The sequence below is a fragment of the Xyrauchen texanus genome, chromosome 43, assembly GCF_025860055.1.
Source record: "Xyrauchen texanus isolate HMW12.3.18 chromosome 43, RBS_HiC_50CHRs, whole genome shotgun sequence".
Taxonomy (NCBI): domain Eukaryota; kingdom Metazoa; phylum Chordata; class Actinopteri; order Cypriniformes; family Catostomidae; genus Xyrauchen; species Xyrauchen texanus.
Genome location: NC_068318.1, coordinates 19,186,005 through 19,207,529, shown reverse-complemented (window position 1 = coordinate 19,207,529; position 21,525 = coordinate 19,186,005). Strand labels below are relative to the sequence as shown.

Genomic DNA, 21,525 nt, shown 5'->3' with positions numbered 1-21,525 from the left:
ATAATTAAAATATAGCTACAATATACATATAAGATATTTAATCTAATCTAATCTAATTAAAAATAATTGTAAATGCTGATCATTTTCCAATAAATTAACAAATAATTAAAAATAAATACAAATCCCAAGTGCAAGTGTCTATATTCACAAGAGACCTCAGGAATTGCAATCATTGTATTTCGAGTAATTTCAGGCCTGTATTAAAAAAAAACTAAAAAATGTAGTGGCCTGAAGAAGTAGTTACGAAAAATATAGATAAAATATAAAAAGTTGAGGAACATCCTTAAAAAAAATTATCATCTCCATCAAACTTCTAACGCACTAGACGTTCTGGAAATAATGACGTTTTGGAAACGACGACGTTCTTAACAGTGACGTTCTGAAAGTAGTAAAACTTCAGAGAACAGTCCGTTTATTTTGCTGTAGGCCTATTAGGCTTCTTATTAACCCAGACGTGGATAACTCGTGTTCCTCACAGAAAACACTAGAAATATAAGACCGTACCACTCGGTGTTTTCCCTGTCAATTAAAAAAACAAAAACAGTGGTTTGTTATATGGATATAGTTCTGTATAAGAGTGCCATGTTTTATACGTGTGACAGTAACGAGAGGATAAGTGCGGTCAAGGTGTCGTCGGCACTGCAGCATCCTCTCTGCGGCTGCTCGCTGCTGCTCAAAGTCGCGCAGACAGTGTCATGGAGGGAGGGAAGTTGTCAGGCTGAGAAGTGGGTCTACGTCCCCACGAAAAGGGCAATTTAGAAACAATGGCGGAGGCTAATCCACACAGGGGACTGCCCCGGATCCAGAGGGCTGCGGTAAGATGAATTCGGTTTGTTTTTTCGGACCGGTTCTGTGCTGCAGAACTGACAAACGTTACTGCGGGCATTGGGTGGGAGTGTTGTTTGCTGTTCATTATTGGAAAACACCGGGCTGTGTAAACAATATCACTCAGCGCGTTTAGAATGATAATTATATTGTAAGTGTCTTGGAATAATTAGCTACTACAACGGCCAGTTGGAAATCAGCAGTGATGTGTTACGATTGATTTCCCGGGGTATTATCCTTCTCAGTGTGGCGCTGCATTAATATACAGCCATGTACAATAATCATGACTATTTCTGACCACTTTACTGCAGATCTTGCAAGAAACACAACCCAATGTGAGCATGGATCATGAGCGACGCACTATTAATAGACTGTACAGTTGTGTGTCTTCATAAGGGAATTTTTTACCTTTTTAAACTAAGCTGTCAGTCTTAACTATTATAGATGACTACTAGCACAGCCATCAGAGTGAGAAATCTGATGTGATTGATTGATAATCTGTCCATCAAAAGGGAGAAGACAGTCAGCCAACACCACTTACGGTTTACATGTCAGCATTAGTCCAGAGTTAAACAGTCAACAAATCCAGCCTTGGATTTCCATGGACATCGATTGCCTCCTCAAGGGCTGACAAAAGTGCAGAAGTTGCTTGCCTGAGTGAATTTTCTGCTTTAATTAGCAAAAAAGGTGTTACACAAATACAGACTTGGTTTGTTTCTCATTTTTGGAATTCTAGTGGCTAAAAACAGATCCTTGCTGTAATTTCATCAGTGAATACTTTGTTACAATTATATGTTTGAAGATATTTGCAAATGGGGACAGGTGAGTGTCTAACTGACCTAGATTTCTAGGAAAAAGTGGATGATACAAAACAGCCATCCTGGTGTTTCGTGATGATGATGATGAATTTGCTGTTATTAATCCTTATTAATTCACTATGGATTCTGTAATTTATGCGCTGAGGATGTAGATGCACATGTATTGTTTGTGCTTAAAATGTTCTTCAGATGTCCTTCCCTGGTAATCTACACTTAATTCTGGTACTAAGACTCAAGACCCACCTCCAGACCACCGGAACAGACCTCGGTTTCCGCTTCAGTCAGGATGACTTTGCATTCAAGATGCCAGTAAGTACCAATAACAAGGCCTCATTGTGCCCCTCTGCAGCAAATAGCAGGTAAGTTATACAATAGTGATAAGAATGTATATAATTGAAGCTCTGGAACTCAAAACTAACATCAAGCACTAGATTTTTTTCTCCCTTTTTCTCCCCAATTTGGCATTGCCAATTCCCAATGCACTCTAAGTCCTCGTGGTGGAGAAGTGACTTGCCTCAATCTGGGTGACGGAGGACTAATCTCAGTTGCCTCCACATCTGAGACGTCAATCCGTGCATTTTATCACGTGGTTTGTTGAGCACGTAGTGCATGTGGAGGCCCACGCTATTCTCTGTGACATCCATGCACAACTCACCACGTGCCCCACTGAGCGTGAGAACCACACATTATAGCGACCACGAGGAGGTTACACCATGTGACTCTACCCTCCCTAGCAACCGGGCCAATTTGGTTGCTTAGGAGATCTGGCTGGAGTCACTCAGCACACCCTGGATTCAAACTTGTGACTCCAGGGGTGGTAGTCAGCATCAATACTCGCTGAGCTACCCAGGCCCCACAAGTACTTGATATTAAAACCTGCCAGGAGCTACAACCTTAAGACCATTAAGAACATAAATCATAGTCAATAAGAACATGAATCACATTTTAAATCATTTCTATTTATCCATGAGACATTAAAGTGACCACACACATTTAACATAACATCTCTTCCATATAATAAAAGTGAATGGTGACAGGGGCTACTAAGCCTAATAAGTTTATGTGAGGAATAGTCAGAAACTGAATTTTGCCTTAAAAAATCTTGCTTGACAGCCATGGTTGTTATTTACTTTCCTTTTATGGAAAAGGTCAGCTTGAACGTTCTGCAGTAAATAAAAACAATTTGTCCCATGGAAGAAACAAAGCCATACAGGTTTCAAAAGTCATTAAGTTGAGTAAATAATTACTGAATTTTCATTTTTGGGGGAACTATTCCACAAAGAGGCCCTTCCACTCTTTTAACCTGATTGACCTGGTTAACAAATAGTTTCTTACTATTTAACTCGAATTTTAGGAAACACGACATGCTTAATTAATTCGCTTCCTCTTGTCTGCCCTATTCAGATGGTAATGCTGAGCTCGCTGACAGATCTACTTAGCTTTATTGATGAAAATCAACTGAGCACTGAGTTTGGTGGTACCCTGGAGCAATGCCATAGCGACTGGATAGTTTTGCGAACGGTATGCATCTGGTTGTGTGTTGTAGCAACACATTGACATTGATTTCAGACAGGAAGACAATACACCACTCATACTGTAACAAATCTGTCATTATATTCTTAAAAATATCGAATTTACTTACGAAATAAAATAAATTATTACTGAATAATCACTGTTTACTGTCTATTCATTACTTTCATTTGTAGGTCTAAATTGTGGTGAATGTAATTCTGTTTTTTGTTTTTTTTTAAATAAGAATGCATACATTTACAGTAATTGCTGAGTAATTTGTATTATTTGTCTGTGCTGTCCTCTTCAGGCCATAGAGAGTTTTGCAGTTACAGTGAAGGAAATAGCTCAGCTGCTTCAGACCTTCGGCACAGAGCTGTCTGAGATCGAGCTGCCAGATGAAGCCAACGGTATCGAGTATCTCCTCAGATCACACACTGAGAAATACAGGAAGATGAAGGTATTGGATATGTATTCAAGTCAAGTTAATTCAAGTTTATTTTTAGAGCACATTTGAAAACAACAGACTTTCTGCCAAAGTGCTGTACAATTATAAGAAAGCAAAAACAACAACAACAACAACATTAAGTATAATAATAATAAAAAAGCAAAAATAGTAATAATTGCAATTCTATTAGAAATCACAATAGAAACGGCCATAAATAATGTCAAGATTTATAATATAATGCACAATATACTGTACATAAATACCTAATTATTATATGCCAAGTGTGACTTCAGTATTATAAGTGACTTCTTACTAAAGTGTCCTCCATCCAAACCAGGAAACCTTAATGGAATCTTAGATTGTGTTTGAACTCATTTATATAAATATCACCTAAAGTTGCCCATATTGTTCCACTGACATAGAAACTTGAATGCTGTATGAATATATACATTAATGAATAAATTAATAACTGAATGAATAATTGAAGTTAATAAACAAATGAATGACTGACTGACTGACTGAATTAATTAATTAATGCATTTAATTTGTAAGAGAATGAGACATGATTTTAAAACAATTATAGGACGACATCAGGTCAGTTATGAGAGAGGGACGCCAACTGCTCTCAAGCCTTGAGGCCTCTAAGGCAGCGGAGGGGGCTGCAGCTGAAGACAGAGACATCAGTCAAGACAAAGAAAGAGTGCAGAGGTACATATAACTCAACAACAGAGTTATGCAGAGTTATTTAATTAGTTTGGCAAATCATATAAAACAGTTAGTTCAGGTCAATGACTTTGTCAAGGGGCTTTCCAAGAGTGATTACATTTTCTAGAACAGCACAAGGATGACTTACTATTTGTATTGCTTTGCTTTTCTGTGTTTGTGAATTTCCAAATAAAGTAGCTGTGGGGATTTTGATTCATTGTTCATTTTGATTTTATTCACTGATTCGTTCAGTGACCATTTCTGGAGATTCATTCAGACAGAGTTTTTTTTGTTGTCATTGAATCACCAAGTCGTCCATGACAGAGTCTTTTTAGCAAGTCAGTTTACTTTGGCAGCCATCTTTGGAACGCTCTTGGACAGGCTGGGTAGCTATTTTTCTATGTAAACAAGAGACACATATGTGGCTCCTATCTACTTGAATGGGGAAAGACCGAAATCCACAAAACAGTTGGTCAAGATTATAATCAAAGAACACATTTTATATCAGCAGTCAAATCTGACAACACTGTTGTCATAAATTGTGCTTCTTTACCTTAGGTTACCCTAAAAAACGAAATTTTCCCAGCTTGTCTTGCTAATGCGCATGCACATTCTTGAGTTGATTGACAGGCGATGCCTGTATCTAAAAGGTAATTTCCTCTTTTTCCTTAGACGGGACTTTCTTTTCTACATCTGTTGACCATTTGCCGTTCCGGTTTCATCCAATCATCTGCTAAATAGTCTCCAGTGAGATTTGTTCACATAAAAGATTTGTTCAAATACACTGATTTGTTTTCGAAACACCACTAAGCCGAGAAAGCAGTGCTGAGGGTGGCGTTTGCTTGATGTTTTGGCTTTTTTTGTCTGAAAGGTTATTTACTTGTTTGTTGAACTTTGTCTAAAAGTAATACAAATTATGTTGCTTAATTATTTATATTGCACTTATAAAGTTGTATCCCTCTGGCATTCAACTGGTTGGCTTCCTACAGCCAATTATTCAAAATGTTAAAGGGTCATTTAAAAACTAAAATTAATATTAAAATGTATGATACTCCATTTGTGCCTTGCAGGCTCTTGACACAGCTAAGGGACATGGAGATGGCTTTCGATGGCTTTTTTGAGAAGCACCACCTCAAGCTCCAGCAATACCTACAACTACTCCATTACGAGCTGAGCTTCCATGAGGTCATCATTTGTTATGAAAGATAATGAACAACTGAGAAAAAACGCTTTTTGATTAAATCCCCTCTCCTTTGATATTTTAGTAGATGAATGCAAAGCCTGCTAAACCTGAAATAAAAATACTGACCACATTACTGGAAACTACTTGCCTTGATATGTTTAGATGGAGGCCATTCTGGAGAAACTCAGTACACAGGAGAAAGCCATCACAGCTGTGGGGACAACAGTAGCCCAGACAGAGCAGCTGCTCAAAGACCTGGAGATGCTGGAGATCACAGCAGAGGTCGAGATCGAATATCTGACCCTTTTGTATTAGCAGACATTTATGGGGAGATAATAGGAAACCCACTTCTTCGATCATTACATCAGGTTGTGCATGGTTCAGCTAAAATGCTTATTCGTGGCTTGTTTTGCACAACACAAGTAGTTACAAAGCAGAAATATTGCATTATATGTGTATAATGCTTATTTGCAATGAAAGTGAACTTCAGCCATGTCCTTGATGTATTTAGAATCAATTTCAGACCCACAGATGGTGATAATTGTGTAGACTTTCACTGACTTCCACTTTTGTAGTAAATGTCACACAGACTCATACACATAAACACAAGAAAAGAAAACTGTTTCATTAATAGCTTAGAGTGCGCTGTTGTTTCTGCAGGAAGAAATGGGCCGTGCTCAGATTATTATTCTGCATGGGCATCAGCTGGCAGCGAATCATCACTACGCTCTTGCCCTAATAGTTCAACGCTGTAATGAACTTCGGCATCACTGTGACATGCTCACAACAGCTCTGCGTGCCAAACGGGCAGCTCTCACACGTATACGAGACCTTCTGGTGCGGCTGGAGGAGGTACTACGTATGCAAATGCACAGACACGATGTAAATACGTTTTATGCAAAACCTACTGATGCTGTTAAGTGGAGAGCCATGCACACTGGCACAAGTATTCAGAACACATACAGACTTTGCATTTCTTTGTGTATGTACAGACTGTGCGTTGGTGTGATAAGGGGGCTTATCTGTTGGCTAACCAAATGCTGGATAAGTTTCAGTCCAAAGAGGGGGCACAGGTAGCCCTGCAGGACATTGAGAGATTGATGGAGACGGCGCCCTCAATCCTGCGGTCAAGTCCGGACATTCTTAGTCTGGAGTTTGAGGCCATACTCACACCTCAGCTGCAGGTACTTGCATCAATACAGGTAGAGCACAAATATACAGCTGCAATGTGCACATACTGTACAGCTTCATTCACAATTGAGTTTCCAGGTGGCAATGAGATTAAATGGAGAGCAAATGGAGACTAAAATCTTCATCTCACATGTGTCACCCCTAGGGATGCACGATACAAAATGTATGTGGTGATACCGGTTATTTAGAATAGCATCTGCCAAGACAGATAGTTTGGTGGTTCTGCTTTTTTATGCTACCTTGTTTCAAATCACTGGTAATTAATAACAACAAGATTTTCTTTTTAAAAAATTTTTATTCTCTTTGTCTGAGTAACTGGTCTCTGTAATAAACAAACACTGAAACCAAAGCACATTATTAATAATTTTCAATTCATTGTTAATGTAAATTAGTTCAATGGAAAGGAGGCGAGAACCGGCCTGGCGATATAAACAATATTTTAATGATTAACTTAAACAAAAGACAAACACACACACACACACACACACACACGACGGACATGTCCGTAAACTATCTCTCTCTCGTCACACCACCGTCCGCAATCCACCCTGTCACAGTTAATTAATTATTATTATACCATGGTCTGGGTGAATACTCGATTCTGATTGGCTGCAGGGTGTCCATTAAAAAGTGATAGAGGACACCTAGTAAAGTAGTTCTGGTGAAACTGCCTGTTTACCATTCGAAATTAATAAATAAATGCGCTGCCTACAACAGCTGTGAGTAATCATAGCAACAGGCAGTCAAAGTATCCGTTAACAATTTGCTCTATCAAAACAAACATCTAACGTTAGTTAGATATTACATAGCCTACTAATACAACAATGAGCGACTTCGTTATTTCTTTTAACATTTATGGAGAATATGACAACTTCGACGACTGGGATGCTGCTGAAGAAAAAATGTAAATAAAACGGAGAAACGACACAAAGAGATAACACCGGGAGAATTGAATCAAATAGAAGACGAAAAAGATGAGATCAACACGAAAAAAAATACGAAATGGGCAGTAAATACACTCAGAGACTTTATTGTTCAAAAAGAAATGGACTCCAGCTTTGAAAATTACACCGCTGCTGCTCTGAATGAGACCCTGCGGGAGTTTTACGCAGCTGTCCAGACAACCAAGGCAGGAGGAGAGTACAGCGCAGAACTAATTGTTTTTTTTGTTTGATTGTTGTTTGATTAATTGTTTTATGTGTAATAAAAAAATAACTATGCCTACCTTTGTGTTTCATGAAAAAAAAAATGCATTTTTGAACCTGAAGGGTTCTACAAGCTGAGCGGACTAAAAATATCTCCGGTTGCTAAATAAACTGTCAGGCAAGTTATTATTTGTAAAAACTAGATTTAGCCTAATTAAAATATAAACTAATGTTTTAAAAATGTTTTATTTGGCAAGTGACCATGGTATAAGCGGGTTGATGCCCTCCGAGGTGTCCATTGTCAGGTTTTAATGGCCTTCGGCGGAGGCAACCGTCCTCCGCTGCGCGTCGGCCGGTTCACACCTCGCCGTCGTCCATTAAAACCTGACAATGGACACCTCGTCGTGCATTAACCCTTACTTATTAACATTATTAACTGAATTCTTAACCTCCTGTTAGGCTCACATTAAATCTGAATTTTCTGAATGTTAGTTTTGTTACATTAGTTTTAAGTTAAAAGTTTTACAAAAGCTTACAAAATGCAATTGAAAACTGCCATCATAGTCAACCAATTCAAAGTAAATTATATCACACACAGCACACACAGCATTGTAGGCTAATTGTACAACCATCCAGGAAATAATCGGCCTTGAACACCTGCTGTTTTGAAACAATTTGCCGATGTCAAATAGCACAGATAATTGCTTTTATTGGCCGATACGGATGATACATCGCTACATTGTTAGTCTCCCTTATAGTTTCAGTCAAGATCTCAGCAATGTCACATTATGACACAAATATGAAAATACATTTTTTCCAATACTGAATTATCTGAGCTATGCTATTCACATACATTTTATAGTGCTGTTTACCAATAACAGTCTCATTTGCTTTTATTTTTATTTGACTTTGGGACATTTAGGAGAAACAGTTGAGAAAAAGTTGATACTTAAATGAAACTAAACTAATGAAACTAAACTAATGAAACTGAGTTCTACAATACTTGTGCCCCACTTTCTCTCTTTCCTCATTCATTTTCCAGACATAAAAATATAGTTCCCCTTCTGTCACTCACTCGATGTTGTGTTGATGCAGTGACACTAGGGGTCGATCTTGAGAGCCCGAGACACCTTCAGATCTTTGAGAAAAGGCCAATGAGAATTGGTGAGAAGAATTTGCATGCCACTCCCCACGACATATGGGTATAAAAGGGAGGCTGGAATGCGGATTCATTCAGATTTTTTCTTCGGAGCCGAGCAGTTGTATTTCAGCGAGCTGAATACGACTACTGATCCATTCACCTCTTCAGAAGCATGTGCTGCTGGATATATAGTGCATTCCAGCAGCTTTCTCTCCACTCTGCACTCCACTGCAGACTACGCCCCTGGGCACTTCGACAGCATTTTAAAAGAGTTTATTTCCTCTAAAGAGAATATTTCCTCTATTAGAGCAGGCACAGGCCTGACACGAACATGCACTACAGTGGTCATCAACAGCTAAAGCATCAAAATAAAAAAAATTATAAAAAAAACAAGATATACATTCAGACAACATCAATAAAACACATACCCAACTAAACTACAAATCCCTCTCCACAGCCCCTCCCCAAGAACCCTCCAAAAAAGCCAAATAACCCCCCATTTCCTGACGAACAAATCCCATTTCCCCAGCCTTCTAAAAAACATCTCCTCAAACGCCACCACCTTCGCCCATTTCCCTGCACCAATCCCTAAATGAGTGTGCCCCAACCGACTTCCATCACATGAGGATAATTTTCCTACCAATCATGACTCCAGCTAGGACACAACTTTTTAAATATCTGTCCCCAATGTTAAGAGTCGTCCCATCACCAAGGATACACAGTTTGGGGCTAAATGAAAATTAAGTGTCCAATACCTCACACATAAAGTTCTGAACCCGTTTCCACTCTTGCTCTCTGTTGTCAGTCTCAGATAGAAGCTGTCACAGAGAAGTTATCCACAGTGCAGCGAATGATCCAGAGCAGACAGGCCTGTCTGAGGAAACTGGCTGATATTCAGGTCAGACCCATCCAGCTGGTTGCTCCAAGGCCTGAGAACTCACCATGCTGCAAATCTCCTCTTTTCTCTCCCAAACATAGTATGTCTATAGTGGTATTACTGTAAGAGTGACATCTATTATAACTGTATTTACTCATGTCAAACTGTCTCCTTTTGACTAACAGTTACTTCTTTTTTTTTTTTTTGGTTAGGCTTTGATGTAAACTCCAGTTTGAGGTTTTCTTTTGATCTTGCACTCCCTGGTAAAAGAGCCTCACGGAAATGTACCAGGACTAAGAAGGTTTGACTAACAGTTCTTGTTTATTCTCAAAATCAAAGAAATAAACATATGCACAGAAATGGTCCTTCAATGGAAGTCTATGGGTCAAGCGTAATACAATAGAAGTCTATGGGACAACCGTTGTAGGTTTGCGCCATAGACTTCCATTGTAAGTGCATAGCACACATTTTTAATTGTATCTTGAGTCAAAATGTTTCTCTGTGGCATTCGACAACTGTTGATAGAGCTTAAAGGGATAGTTCACACGAAGATGAAAATTCTGTCATCATTTACTCACCTTCAAGAACATGTTTGGCGGATAGTCTCAGTCACAATTTACTTTCATTGCATCTTTTTCCATACAATGAAAGTGAATGTTGACTGAAACTGACACTCTGACAATGATCTCCTTTTGTCTTCCATGGAAGAAAGAAAATGAAATATGTTTGGAGCAACATGAGGGTGAGTGAATGATGACAGATTTTTTTCTTTTCATTTTAAAAATAAACCCAGAACATTCTTTAAGACCCTGTCAGTAATGGGCTTTCAAAGGGCTTGTCTCCTTTTGGTTCCTGTAGATAGAAGTGATGCACGACTATGAGGAGAACCGCAGCTGCTTGTCTTACGGCCCTGAGGGAGTTGAAAACCCAGACCAGCACAAACGGTGAGCGCCCATGCAGTATATCAGCGAAAAAGGACTATTTATTAATCATGAATTCCCTCTCAACCTCCTCTCTTTGTCTCTCATCAGTCTTTATCCCTTTCTGTCCTTGTCTCTCTCCCTCCCTCTCTCCTCTGTTCTTGCCCATGATTTCCTCGCTCCTGTAGCCATATAATGAAGGAGCTGATCGAGACGGAGAGAATCTATGTGGAGGAGCTGCTGTGTGTTTTGCTGGTAATATTTTGAACGAATTACCTTAAAATAATTGCCCTGTGTCTGGTTTTCCCTGATCTCATTTGCAAAATAGCTGTAATGCCGTAAATGACTTTTTGATTCTCTCCTTTTGAATGCACATCCTTCCTTTCATGCTGTAAGTTTATGTTGTAATGTCACAGAAACAACAGAGCGAATAATAACATATACTACATTGCATCTGAAACAGCTTTTTGACACCTGGTCAGAGGCCAGTTGAAGAGTGTAAAATTTAAATGTTTTTACCAGTCTATCATATTCTTTATTAGTTTTACACTATGTTTTAAGTTATGTTGCAATACATTAAAGGAATATTCCTGGTTCAATACAAGTAAAGCTCATGCATAATGTTAATTACCACAAAAAATGTAGTTTCTTTGAAAACTAAATACAGTGCAAGTGAATGAAGCCAATATTTGGAGGGTTTAAAGGCAGAAATGTGAAGCTTATAATTTAATAAATTACTTAATTCTTCTGCTAAACTTTTTGAGCTGTACAGTTGTTTAAATCATTGTTTTGCAGTCATTTTAGTGTTTACAGTGTTATGTCGTCATGACAATTTAAAATTGGAAGCGATTTATATCATATTAACAGGCATATTATTTACATCTTGTTGCTATATTTTGAAACGTTAATTAATTTAACGTTTACAGATTGCCCCTATTCACATTCTTTGTAAGTGTCACACTGTACTGCAGAAAGTTTTTACCAAAAATTTAAAGAAATGAGGGACAAGCTGAAATGATTCTTTTTGTGGTTACTAACATTATGCCACAAATGCTATCGATTGAGCTTAACTTGTACTGAACCCAGATTATTACTTTAAAAATCTTTTTATCCAAAGGATTTAATGTTTGAAATGACAGTAGTTTTGCAAACAAAACTAGTTTGTGCCTACATATGGATTTCTTTTGCAAAACCAAAGTTTTAAATGATAATGTTAAGTTGGACCAGATAGTGTAGAAAAAGCACCTAACAAGTGGACAGTATGCAGAAACCTCATGAAGCTAATTGAGAAAATGACCAGAATGTGCAGGCTTGTAATCTAGGTAAAGGGTGACTTCTTTGAAAAAAAGTACCTACATAATTCTACATAACTTGTGTTATTTCATAGTTTTGAAATGGATGACTTTGCTATAGAATGAGTAGGTGTGTTTTGTGTGGTATAATGAAAAGTCATCCCATTCTCTAATTTCAAATTTTGGGTGTCAGGGTTACAGGGCGGAGATGGATAACCCATCTCTCTCTATCATACTGCCATCTGTATTGCGAAACAAGAAAGAGGAGCTGTTTGGAAATCTGCCGGAGATCTATAAATTTCACAGCGGGTGAGAAATGTGCCCACACATGTTAACACACACATAACTCATATTCATGCTCATTCTGTCTTTATTTTGTAGGATATTCCTGCAGGATATTGAGAGCTGCTTAGAGACCCCAGAGAGAGTTGGAGCACGCTTTCTGGCAAGGGTAAGCAAGGGTGTCTGACCTTAATTTAGAGACATTTAAGAATAGACAAAAGAGAATAGATAAACATGAATTTGATAAGATTACCCTCTGGATAGTTTATGCCTCTCCACTGCAATTTAATCATTACTTCAATAAGTAATTTTTCTCTTGTTTTCCAGTAACAAATATGTAAATATCCTTAAGACACGATAAGTTTACATAAGAAGCAAAATTGCGTACAATATTAATAATATTATATCTTGAATTACCTAATTGACAAATTGTTTTATCCTGCTTTGTGTATAAATCTAATAAACCTTAGGGTATTTTATGCTTTACTAAAACAATAATATTAGCCAGTGGGGTAAGAAGAGTAACCTTATATCCAGATACTATATATATATATATATATATATTGAAAAAAAAATCTTTGCTTCTCAAGTAAATTTACAAACAATACTGATTAAGAATATACATTTTTGGCCTTGTTATAAGGTTCTCTTCTAATAATTTTCATGCAATTTTTACAGAAAGAGAATTTTCAGGTCTACGAACGCTACTGCCAGAACAAACCTCGCTCAGATGCTCTCTGGAGGCAATGTTCTGATTCTGCCTTCATTCAGGTACTGCTGTGGATTACAGATGTTTCTTTGAGAACACACGACCACAAGTAATGACAGACATAATTCCAATGAACAACATTATTTTGATTATGCATAAATGCATGAGAAGTGGTTTGTCTCCTAGGCCCATCTCTCCACTGATAAATTATGAATGAATCAATGAAATGAATCAACATTTTTGTATTGCTAATTTATTCTCTTCTATTTCCTTATGTAGGAGTGCAAGAGAAAGCTGGATCACAAATTAGGCTTGGACTCATATTTGCTGAAACCTATTCAACGTCTAACAAAGTACCAGCTTCTTTTAAAGGTGCTGATCCAAAGTTAACCAGACCTGTACTGGACAATGCTCATATCAAATGTTTTCTTAATGACTCCTCTGTGTACCGTCTTAGTCCTTGGGAACAATGGCGTAGTCGAGAAATTACTTTTGGGTGGGCATCAATAAAAATGGAGGGGCTTAATTTTCGGCCAAATGTTTTTTATCCAAACTTTTCTTAGCAACAGAAAGGCAGCGCATTCAAACAGTGCTTTTACTCTTTCAGAAAGCAGAATTTATGCATTTTTTTAACTATTTTATAAATCAAAATTTGAACTTGAATCTGAATAATCTCTAATATTCTACTATGGCCCAGCCTCAACCCGGCCAACCCTTGCCTACACCACTGCTTGGGAACATGCAATTTAATTTGTACTTAATGTTTCTTAATGTGTAGTTGATTGAATGCTTTCTGTCTCTCTGATTAGGAACTTCTAAAACACAGCTCAGACTCGCAGTATGCATCTGAGCTGCAGGGGGCACTAAATGCCATGCTGGACCTCCTCAAGTCTGTCAATGACTCCATGCATCAGATTGCCATCACTGGTTATGAGGTGCGGTTCTCAAATGAGGGGAAGAACGTTAATGGTTTATATTTATTGTCACTGGTAGTAATAAGTGAAAGCTCTTTAATTCTGATTTAGTTGTTCGATTGTGGTTTTTAAAGGGATAGTTCACTCAAAAATGAGCATCATTTACTCACGCTCATGCCATCCCCAGATGTGTATGGCTTTTTTTTCTGCAAGAAATATATCTCAGCTCTGTAGGTCCATACAATGCAAGTGAATGGTGGCCAGAACTTTGAAGCTCCAAAAGGCACATAAAGGCATCATAAAATAATCTATACAACTCCAGTAGTTAATTTCAAATATTCAGAAGCGATATGATAGGTGTGGATGAGGACCTGTGAGGACCTACAAAGCTGAGATATTCTTCTAAAAATCTTTGTTTGTGTTCTGCAGAAGAAAGTCATACACATCTGGGATTGAATGAGGGTCAGTAAATTATGAGAACATTTGTTCAGTTTAGGGTGACATATTACTTTAAATAATTAATTTAAAGTCTGCTATTTGCTCCCCTTCATTTCTGTTTTCTACCCTGTTCTCTGTACTTAGGGTGTACTGAGTGACCTAGGACGTGTCCTGATGCAGGGGTCTTTCAATGTGTGGATCAACCATAGGAAAGGCCCTACACGTATGAAGGACATGGCTCGCTTTAAACCCATGCAAAGGCATTTGTTCCTCCACGAGAGAGCTCTGCTTTTCTGCAAGAAGCGAGAGGAGAGTGGAGAAGGACATGATCGGACAGCCTCTTACAGCTTCAAACACTGCCTCATGGTGAGATAGACCTTAAATTATATACGCTAAGGCCTGTTTCACATTGTACACAGTGTGTCAGTGCCCTTAATAACATGTTACAGCCCTCACACTGCAGGGCCTTTAAGCACTGCTTATGTGTGCAATGTAAAATTGGCCTAATCCTTTCTGGGAATGTTAACTCTGATTTCACTTGCAGCAAAAAATATTTTTAATTCTGCCTTACTACTCTAGTTTCTGAGTGAGACCTTTGACCTCTGTGTTTCATTTGCAGATGAGTGCTGTTGGTATCACAGAAAACATCAAAGGGGATGTGAAGAAATTTGAAATCTGGTACAATGGTAAAGAAGAGGTGTATGTTGTTCAGGTGAGTCATCTTATTGAGTTTAAAACTCTATAGTGTACTGTGGATAAAACATTATAAGTGCTTCTCACATCGCTTATCAACACCTCCTCAACACCTCCTCATTGATAGGAATATCTCAGAAATTGCTTTTTCACAGTGAAAGTGCCATTTATGCAAAGGCCTGAACACAATTTGTTTGTATAACTCAATATAACAAAAAATATGTCGTTTTTATGCATTTAAATGGAACTTCTAATTAGTCGATAAGTTTGCCATCGTTATTTTCCAGGCTCCAACAGTAGAGGTGAAAGTCGCATGGCTCACTGAGATTAGAAAAATCCTCAAAAATCAGCAGAAGATTGTGAAAGGTTTCAATATTCTGTCTTTATTCATTTTTATTAAAGGAAAGTTCATCACAAAATGCAAATTCTCTCATCATTTACTCACCCTTATGACTTTTTTTCATTTGCTTAACTCAAATTAAGATTTTTAGAAGAATTTCTCAGCTCTTTTGGTCCATACAATACAAGTTCTTTTTTACTATAAATTATTTGTGCATATCGCACCCTACTGAGCAGGGAGACTTAATTTCTAGCAAAAAAGGTGTTATATATATTGATCTGTATCTCACCCACATCTACCAAATCACTTCTGAAGACATGGATTTAACCACTGGAGTCTTATGGATTACTTTTATGTGCTTTTTGGAGTGTCAAATTGTTGCCACTCATTCATTTCGCATTGACCAATGGAGCTGAAAATTCTTCTAAAAATCTTAATTTGTGTTCTGCAGAAAGAAAGTCATAAACATATGGGAAGGCATGAGGGTGAGTAGATGATGTGAACTATCTGTAATGAATGTGTTCCATTTTTAATAATATTTTTCTTTTCACTTTCACAGGTGATGCTCACCCGTGTCAAGATGTAGAGCAGCCTTTATTTCCACCCTTGGTGGACAGGTGATCCTCACTGCTTTTCCGTTAATCTTAACACTCTCTTTGTGAACTCTTTTATTGTATGGATGTAATACGTAACATTAATTCATCAGCATTCACCTTTATATGTCATAGTGGTTTGAAAGTAACATAAAATAAATATTATATGCAGAATTAGTTAAAAAACAATTCTCATAAATAATGTATGCTTTGATCTCATCTGCATGATGGATATAGTCTAATCCTTACCATATTGAGACGTGCATTAACACACTCTTGAGGCACACGCACAATATCTCCTTGTTTCCAAAACTTTCTAGATCAGTGGTTCTCAACCTTTTTGATTCCAAGGCCCCGTATTGTCTGAGAAAATATTTGAAGGCCCCCCATGCAGGCTATTAGACATTTATATTATAAGATATATTTGTAGCATTTTCAGTAAGTTGAATTTTAATAATTATATAAAAATAATAATAATCTACCTGAATTTAAATCATTTTAAGAGATATTCAGGGCCCCCTGGAAGTGTGCTGAGGCCCCCAAGTGGGTCCCGACCCCCTGGTTGAGAACCAGTGTTCACCCTAAATGAATGCCATTTTTTTAAAAGTATTTTTTAAACTAAATCTGAAAGAAAAAAAAAGTATGCATGCACACAGCACTTTCTATTCGGCACCTGTAGAGAAAGTGTCTTTTCAAAATAATTTCTTTGAATGTCATTTTGTGCAGTGAAACAGGCTTGAGGTCAATTGAAAAATAAAATAAAATTATACTCCCATTGTCTGAGACCAAATCTTTTTATTATATTGACCTCAGTCCTGTTGAGTATGCTGCTAGTGACAATGCATTATGGTTGTTGTTGTGTTTTTGCCTTGTGTTCCTTTGATGCCCTTGTACCGGTCGGTTCATCGTTTGGTGGGCCAGTGTGAGGCATATGTCCGAATGCATGCCCTGGAGTTCCACACAGATCACTGGCTGCTCAGGTTGTTTTGATGTCCTTCCTCACAGCAAGCTCCAGGGGCCGTCTATTAGCTCAGAGGAGGCCGATTCAGCCCGTGCAAGCCCTGTTCTGACACATCCAGTCATAGTGTCTCCACGTCCCCAGCCCCACAACCGCCACAGTAAGTCAGCCAGAACCTATTTTCTTTACTATTGAGTCTTGTTGATATGAGCAGTTCAACTGCACTAATGAACATATAGTGGTTTTGGAAAATAGATTACGCCTATGTAAATTGTGGCATGTGTGTTCGTTTTAAATTAAATCACATCTCTGCAATGCATGAAGATGTGTTCACATCTCTGTGCTGTGAGAATTTTATTGTGGCTGTTGTGGTTTGGTTGGTTGTGGCTTTCAGGCTGGCCAGGCACTTCTCACTCAGTGGACATTTGTGAAGGTCTGGAGGACCGGACCAGTGACCTCTCAAACATCTCAGACTCTGATGAAGATGACAATGTGCTGCTGGTAAGCTTGGAACTTTAGACATAACTCTGATTCATTAGTGCCCTGTGGGTGCCTGTTGGGTGTTTGAACAATATAGGGTTTTGGTTTAAGACACTCTGTATGACTTCTGTTGACCTATTATTATTCTGGTTTGATTGATGTTCTTTAGGTTCCTGGAAGGTACAGAGCAATGGTGGACAACCTGAAGTGTGGCAAGGATGATGTTATCATCAAATGTGGTGATGTCATTCACGTACTTCAGGAGAGTGCCACGGGACTTTGGTGAGAGCTGTTTTAGTGGCAGATATTATTTGCACCCCAACACTGGTGCAAATATTGTCAGATATTATTTACATCCATATTTAAATGCTAACATATAGTATGGACATCACTGCATTGTGTTTTGTTTACTGTTTTTAGAGTCCAACAGACACACTAAATTAACTCTAAACCTACCCTTAACCTTACCTTAGAAAAAATAAGCTTGGTTTTACTACAGTAATCATGGTTTCACCATAGTATTTATTGTAAATTTACAATAATCACAAAATTAACCATGGTTACTATATTACCATGGTTACATAACACCATGGTTAATTGCATTAAATCTATGGTTTCTGACATAAAACATGGTTACAACCAGATGTGTAGTCTTCTGTCCACCTAACTTTCTTAGGATTTTGCTTATGCCCATGTAAAATAAGTGATTGCTTATGCCCACGTAAAATAAGTGATGATACGTATGGCCGCAAGAACAACGAGTGCCTATTTCCCGATGCGTTCTAAGTCCTCATGGTGGTGTAGTGACTCGCCTCATTCCGGTTGGTGGATTTTTTTATTATTCTGAGAAAATAATAAATACTAGAGAATTAGAATAACATAAGATATTAAGTTGTTTTCAGAGAACTCTAACACAATTTAGTGGGGTTTATGCTTAAAACAAGACATAATAAAAGTAAAAATAAACTTGTTTTTTCTTTGAATCAAGTTCTCTTACTTTATTGGCAAATACTTTTTCTTATGTGCATAAACTTGACCAAAGTTTAAGACAACATATCTTATGTCTTTTAGCTTCTCACATAAATGTATTTTTTTTTTAAGAATGTTTAGACATTTTCACTGGAAAAAAAGACAAAAATACTCTGTATTAAGCAAATGTTGCTGTGTTGGGCTAGTCAGGATGCTTAAAGGTGCTGTAAGTGATTTTTCCTTGGAAAAGTATGCAACAAATGTCTACCCCCTTAAATAATATGTCCTGAAATGAGTGTCCTGAGATATCTCACTGGTCTCTGTGACAGCTCTAGACTTTGTAAACCGCATACAAAAACGCTTTTCACCTGTCAATAGTTTTGCTCTTTCACATAAAGTTGTATCTGAAGCAGATCACTTAGGCTGTGATTCATAATGTTTGTCAGTTGAGGGCAATATTGTGCCACTGTTGAATTTGACAGCCACAGGAACAAACAATGCTGCTCTTTTGCTCAGTTTGGGTTTCAAAATGATCTTTGGAGGGCGGGGTTTTAGAATGAGGGGGCGTAGCTGATTCATTGTGAAAGCTTCAGAACGGGTTAACAAACAGACTAATGTTTTGATAGCACCACAGAGTCACAGTGTTTAAACTTTTCAGGTAAATCAGCCTACGAATAGCTTACTTATTGTTGCCTCTGCACATGGGGTAAGAGAAATTATTATAACATAGAAAAATGTAATGTTTGCTGCATTTTTTTGCATTAAAAATCTAAATTCAAAATAATCGGAATTTATTAACTTAAGAATTTAGGCCACTAATCCTTTTTCATTTGAAAACGCATCGATTTACATCTATGTAAACAGCTTAGAGTCTTATGAAAACGCTCTCTAGTACCGCATACTTTGGAATACGGTTTAGTGTGGATGTGGCCTCATTACAGTATGTCAAGTGTCGAACATCAGTGAAGCACCTTCTTAATGTGAAAATATTCAATACTTTTCACTACTTACCCAACATATATGAATCACTATAGTAGGCCACTTTATAATTCTCCCAGGAATGTTAAGAATTTGACACGCGGAGGTGAAGGAAAACTCCCTGTTGATACACTGTTGAGAATGCTTGGAGATGCAGGCAGAAGTCCCTCCATTAGGCCGGGAGGTGAGTTCATGGTACGTATATCTCAACAGACCTAATGGTTTTTGTAATTTCCTGTGTGTGTGTATATATATATATATATATATATATATATATATATATATATATATATGAACTATTGATGCATGCAAATTGGTCACAAATAATTTTACAGTCAAAAAGATTTTAATTATATTATCAGGACTATAACTGACATTATCACTGACTGAGCATACTCGTATTGCAGGAGAAAACACTCTAAATGCCCTTAAAGCACTTTCATTCAATTTTCATTTCGTAGGTACGGGAGATATAAACAGCAGGAAGCCCAGCAACACCTAAATAGATCAACCACATGTACACAAAGCTTCCACCATGTGACAACCCTAAAGGCCATTACTGTCATCCAGGAGTCCTGTCACGCCACCTGACGCAAACACAAGCAAACACAAAGTCATCAAAACAGAGCTGCCAAGTTGAATTTCCATCCACCATTGGGGTATTGTGGATTATGTTGGATTTACAGACTATAATGTGCTTGTTTTAAAACAGAAGGGATTATTTTCTCTCTTTGAATGATTCTTAGCCTGCAACAGTACTGTCTAGAAGTAAAGGACCTTAGTGAAGCGCAGACCCAAGCACAAACTTTACAGTAACACAGATCCTCAACAACCTTTGAAATTACCATCACCAAACTGTGCCATACCATGTGATATAAAAATGGATATTTTGTGTAGTTAGCTTTATGAGGTCTAAACTGACTGTGAGAATGGAGAACTAATTTTCTCTCTCCTCAGATGGGTACCATGGTTGGCACTTGTTTTTAAAGCCTTTTTTTTTTTTTTTCTGCTGGACCACATTCCAGCTCTGTGGTAGATGAAAGATGAATACAGGTATAAGCATCATTAAATAATCTATGTGCCAAAACCTAACATTCCATTTCCATGTTTTTCAGGATGATCCTATAACTGCTTTTCTTTTCTTCTTTTTTAAAAATTTTTTTCCTTATTTTAATGGGTTTTGTTTCTCTTCAGCAGAAGCTTTTCACTGCAAGAAATATAATTGCAGAGATTATGTGATGTGAAAACTTTCAAAATGAATGAATAGAACTTATCTGTTTCTTTGAACTCACAGTTGTCAGTCATCCATTATATTAGTTCTTTAATTCAGTTCTTTGATTATTTGTAGCTCTGAAAGCATCTAAAAAATGCTGTGCTCCTGCACAAGACACTGTCAAAACATAGAGACGTAGTGCAATGTCTGTGCAGCGCAGGTTTACATAGGAAAACTATTGAAAAACAGCACAAAGACACAAAACGTGTTCAGTGTGAACAGCCCCTAAGACAACTGACAACCTCACGAAGGCCACTGAAAATGCTGCTCACCTTCAGACGGTCAGTATGAAGTGACTTAAGTACAGTATTTATATTCATTTTTACATTGAGTCAGATTATATATGGCTATGCTGGAGCAATTTTAGTTATCAAAGTGTTTTTAAGGATCAAATAATCAGTGATGTGGAGAGAGTTGAAGATTGACCTGAAATTGATAAGGTTCGTAAGCAATACAAAATATTTTTCAATATCTTGTTTGAAATTCTAGCTTTTAGCACATCTACCAAATTTGGTTCATGGTGCATGTTGTATGGCCCACCACAAGCTTTTCCATTCCATAATTTTACCTACTTCAATCTTTTCCCTGCCACCTTCTCTGAAACATGTACTCACTCATAACTTTGTTAACCACTCAGAAACCACTGGGTTTGATATGAACGATGTCAAAAACTAAATCACTAGTTAAAAAGCTACAATGAATAAATAAATATGTTTGCATGTCCATCTCGTTTCCATTTTGTTAATAGGCTAGGTGACAAGGGAGGAGAAAAAGTAGACGTGGCCTGAAATATTTCTTGCATACTTCAGTGTCAAGTACACTTCTTAAAGCCATGCACTTCTGA

The 21,525-nt window shown here is 37.6% G+C and overlaps 1 protein-coding gene across 3 annotated transcripts; it reads left to right on the top strand.

Moving 5' to 3' along the window:
• The first annotated feature begins 694 nt into the window (after positions 1–694).
• Positions 695–20,011, top strand: LOC127635644 (proto-oncogene DBL). Of its 3 annotated transcripts, none has more exons than XM_052115820.1 (27): positions 695–815; positions 1,833–1,952; positions 3,048–3,164; positions 3,463–3,612; positions 4,184–4,308; positions 5,376–5,490; positions 5,651–5,770; positions 6,149–6,340; positions 6,481–6,672; positions 9,771–9,942; positions 10,055–10,143; positions 10,701–10,786; positions 10,951–11,017; positions 12,248–12,363; positions 12,436–12,505; positions 13,015–13,107; positions 13,325–13,417; positions 13,855–13,980; positions 14,542–14,763; positions 15,017–15,109; positions 15,378–15,456; positions 15,990–16,047; positions 17,029–17,141; positions 17,376–17,482; positions 17,631–17,743; positions 19,489–19,603; positions 19,870–20,011. In XM_052115820.1, the coding sequence occupies exons 1-27, from the start codon at positions 765–767 to the stop codon at positions 19,882–19,884; spliced, it is 3,009 nt and encodes a 1,002-aa protein (XP_051971780.1). In that variant the 5' UTR covers positions 695–764; the 3' UTR covers positions 19,885–20,011. The 3 variants fall into 3 exon arrangements, with proteins under 3 accessions (XP_051971780.1, XP_051971778.1, XP_051971781.1); XM_052115818.1 differs by having other exon boundaries at positions 16,945–17,141; XM_052115821.1 differs by lacking the exons at positions 695–815; positions 1,833–1,952 and having other exon boundaries at positions 2,742–3,164; positions 16,945–17,141.
• Positions 20,012–21,525: the final 1,514 nt, after the last annotated feature.

What these genes read in the sequence shown, in the direction of transcription:
- LOC127635644 (XM_052115818.1), top strand. Translation starts at nt 765, where the DNA reads ATGGCGGAGGCTAATCCACACAGGGGACTGCCCCGGATCCAGAGGGCT. An exon ending in ATCTATAAATTTCACAGCGG is followed by an intron (nt 12,364 to 12,435) that starts GTGAGAAATGTG and finishes TTTATTTTGTAG; the next exon opens with GATATTCCTGCAGGATATTG. An exon ending in TTGCCATCACTGGTTATGAG is followed by an intron (nt 13,981 to 14,541) that starts GTGCGGTTCTCA and finishes CTCTGTACTTAG; the next exon opens with GGTGTACTGAGTGACCTAGG.